The sequence below is a fragment of the Chaetura pelagica genome, unplaced genomic scaffold (assembly GCF_000747805.2).
Source record: "Chaetura pelagica isolate M959 unplaced genomic scaffold, ChaPel_1.0 scaffold159, whole genome shotgun sequence".
NCBI lineage: Eukaryota > Metazoa > Chordata > Aves > Apodiformes > Apodidae > Chaetura > Chaetura pelagica.
In genome coordinates, this window is record NW_009954555.1 from 6175025 (window position 1) to 6178846 (window position 3822).

At 45.7% G+C, this 3822-nt stretch overlaps 1 protein-coding gene across 1 annotated transcript in view; it reads left to right on the forward strand.

The window, feature by feature from the left end:
* VAMP3 (vesicle-associated membrane protein 3) overlaps positions 1-2664 on the forward strand; it is a 4797-nt gene extending 2133 nt beyond the window's left edge. Inside the window, exons 2-4 of the mRNA XM_010005308.1 lie at positions 926-1007; positions 1722-1880; positions 2560-2664. Of these exons, the coding sequence (XP_010003610.1) occupies positions 926-1007; positions 1722-1880; positions 2560-2664 (346 nt within the window). The remainder of the gene's footprint in view (positions 1-925; positions 1008-1721; positions 1881-2559) is intronic.
* The last annotated feature ends 1158 nt before the right edge of the window (positions 2665-3822 follow it).

Below are 3822 nucleotides of genomic sequence, written 5' to 3' on the forward strand. Positions count from 1 at the left end.
CGCTGGCCCGGGCCGAGTTCCGCCAGCCCGGGGGTCTCTGGGAGCGCTGATCGAGCTTCTGGTGGGAGGTCTTGTTATTGCTGCTGGAGCGGCCGCTCAGGAAGGGATGTCATTTCCGAGTCTTTTTCAGCCTGGGGCCAGCAGCGAAACAGCACGAGGCGGTGACTTAAGTGCCAAACAGAGGAGCAGTTGTATTGTGTTATACACGGGCTGCCCTTGAGCCTTGTCACAGGCTTCCTGGTTTGCTCGTTGTGTGTTTATGCGACTGTTGTCACAAAATGTAAACTAGAAGTCAACGTGCAAATGTGTAAATACAGTTGATGCTCAGATTCAGCTCTTCTGAGTATCTGCATGCACTAAACAGCAGATGCTTTTGATGCAGGAGGAATGAAAACACAAAAGTGAATTGAGTACAGATACAATGAGAACTCGGTGAAGTAGTGAAAGAGAAGTATGTGCAGAGGCTTTTTCACCATATCAAAGATGCAGCTGGTAGAAATAACTTGAGTGCCTGAGGTTATGCATTCAGAGCTGGCCAGAGGTGAATTATTGCCTGTGCTGAATGCTGTTTCTTTCTTGTACTTTTTCTTGCTCCATGTGAGCTGTTTCAAAAGAACAGAGACAGAGGCAACCTCTGGAAAAGCACAGAGCTAGAGCAACCATTAAGTTTCAGTATTTTGTGTAAACAATTGTCTTCTAGCATCAAGGAATTCACTGGCAAGATGTTGGGAACTGCAGGGCTTACACCTACTGACAGCTGTTAAAACCTCACTTCTCCAGCACAAAACTACCCCATATTTATTCCAAGGGTACAAGTTCCCTGTTTTCAGGAGTGTCAGATAACTTGTTTAAGGATATCCACTGTAAACCAAAACCATGGCCTGTGAAAAGCTAAGCAGGATAATGATGACTTTCTGTACTGCAGGTCGACCAGTGTCCCTGGAAGCTCCAATGTGGCTGCTGGCAGTAATCGCCGTCTCCAGCAGACTCAACACCAAGTAGATGAGGTAAAAGTCTAGTCTGACAGTAGTGTAATAATTTTGCTTCAGGAAATCTGTGTAACTAGAAGGGATGTTTTGGCCAAAGTGGTTTTGTTATACAAAGGGGGAGCCTCGTATCATTCAACTTGCTTTATTGTACTTGTGTCACCTTAATTCTTAACTCTCGCAGAGATTAAAGAAAATAGAAATCCTTTCAGCTGGGGTAGGGAAGCAGAAAGAAGCTACTGGTATCCAGACATTAACTTCAAACTCAGTGCTTAAGAATTTGGCATAAGTCAAGATAAAAACTTTTTCTTGCAGAGAACATGCTTTTCTCTCCTCAGGAGCAATGGAGGCTGGTCACTAAATATGACTCGTGCAGACCTCTGGGCAGCCTGACTTTTCGCTAGGCTGGCTACTGACAGTGTTCTTTCATGTGCAGTTGACTATCACCCTTATATGCTTCAACTGCTCCTGAAGAGAGTCAGGATTTTTTTTCCATGTTAAGGGAATGCCAGCACAGCTGGCAGTACTGACCTTTTAAAGTAGTTATTAGGGGTTTCCAGGCACAGGTGAGCTACATGGGATTTCTTAAAGCTTATGATTGGATCTACTGAAAGGCAATAGGTTCCTACTTCTGAGAAGAGAGCACTAAGAGAGCTGTGTGTTATCTGTTGCCTGTAGTTAAGCTCCACAGTGGGTCATACCACTGATAACTGACTAAGCATTAAACTGATGCAGGTTGTGGACATCATGAGAGTGAACGTGGACAAGGTGCTGGAGCGTGATCAGAAGCTGTCGGAGCTGGATGACCGTGCTGATGCACTGCAAGCAGGAGCTTCCCAGTTTGAGACCAGTGCAGCCAAGCTGAAAAGAAAGTACTGGTGGAAGAACTGTAAGGTAACCATGGCTTGTACACATACACTGTGCAGTATTGCAGTTAATGCTGTTAGGACTGGCATCTCAAGAGGCAGAAGTAAAAGTGACTTTAACAATGTTATTTAAGTTATAGCATCTGTTTTTAAGACATGGAATAGAGGTCAGGTGAAGTGCATTACCAGCTGTATAGTTTGATGCAAGACCTTGCTCAAGTAGTAATGGCCAGGGGAAACACCTCAGTGATATGAGGCCTTGGACAACAGGAAGAAAAAGGCCAAGCATTGAGTTAATGTGCAGGATATATTAGGAGCTCCTTCAGACTCTTGTGATTGTAGCTGTGGGTGAATGTTGGAATCATTTTGGTGAGTGACAGACACAGTAAAAGATATGTCATGGGGTAAGAGTAGAAATCATGATTAATAGTTCATGACTCCTGCTTGTGTAGTCACCTGAGGTGGGCCCCACATGGAGGCATCTTGCAGAAGCCCCCACTGGTTTGGGCTGCTCTGCCTGCCTGCACAGCCCACCAGCTCCCAGTGCTAACGGGGAATCCCTCTCACTCAACTGAAAAAGTTGTACTTGCCCTCTTAGATCTGCACACAGTGCAAAAGCACCTTGCAGGGGCTGTCCTTCTGTAGCTTAAGGGCCAGTTAATGCTGCTGTGTGGTTTGTAGTAAGTGTTGTGTGGCTTTTTTCACAGATGTGGGCAATATTGATAGCTGTTGTTGTCATTATCGTCATCCTCATTATTGGTAAGTTTCACCAAAAAGGGGCTTTCTTACTGAGTTGGCATAAATGGTGTTAATTCCCTGGCTGGTACAATTTAAGTAAAGCCAGGATATTAAAATGAAAGTAATGTCAATTAGAAATAGCAGTGACTGCTTTAACAACTGTTTCCTGCCATGAATGGTAAATTGCAGTCACTATGGAAGCTTCATGAGCTGAAGCTCCAACGTGTGTGGAGTGAAAAGGGTGAAAGTAGCAAGAACTTAAAAAGTGAAGGTTCCTCATTCTTACAGCTGCATCTTGCAGAGGTATAAGGAGAAATATCATATGCCTCCCTGATCTGGGAACTGTTTTATTGGTTCCATCTCCTTGCTGAATGGTCCTTTTCAGAGTGGCAGCTCCTCTTGCACTGCTGTTGGAGGGAGGGTTTTTTCAAGTAGAGGCTTTGATGAAATGGTAATGTTGGGTCAGGATAGGAACTCAGGAGCATATAGTTTAGTCTTTGGATGCTCATGTAATCCCCATGAATTTTAAAGGAGAAAGATTGTGTTGTAATACAGTAACAAACACTGCAGTAAGGATTGGCAACAGGCAGGTGATCTTGGGTGAGAAACATCAGTGTGCAAGCACAGAGGAAAACTGAAACTAGGAAAACCAACACTAGGAACTCTTAAATCCCTCTTTACCCATCTCTAGGATCTTAAATTCTTAAAATGCAGGATTGTTATGGTGAGGGGCTGAATGAGATTGTCATTTGTCCAACTTGATTCTTCTTTTTGTAGTCTGGAGTCTGTCTTCATGAGTTACAGGAAGAAACTCCAGTCATCTGAAGGGGCCCATCTTCAGCCTCTCCACTTCAAACCTGCTGTATTTTCAGCCCATTTTCTGCTTTTTTGAGCAAAGCTATTTTGATTACTGAAATGTTAACTAACTTTACCTGGTTGCCTTAAGACATTCCTGTCGTAAATTACTAACAAGCACAGCCCACCACTTGCACAGTGCCTTGATGGACCAGGGCACGGAGCTGGTGAGGAGGATTTGGCTCTGGGATTCCTCTCGCGATGCTGTCACGGCTCACGGTGCTGTCACGGGTGCTGCAGACTGGTTTGGGGTCTCCCCGCCCTCCTCCTGCCCTCCTCGGTGCCATTGTGCCTTGCGCTACCCTGTGCCTTCGGGCGCGCCCTCCCCGCCCAGCCGGGACGCGCCGGCGGTTGGCGGGGCGGGGGCAGCGCCGCCC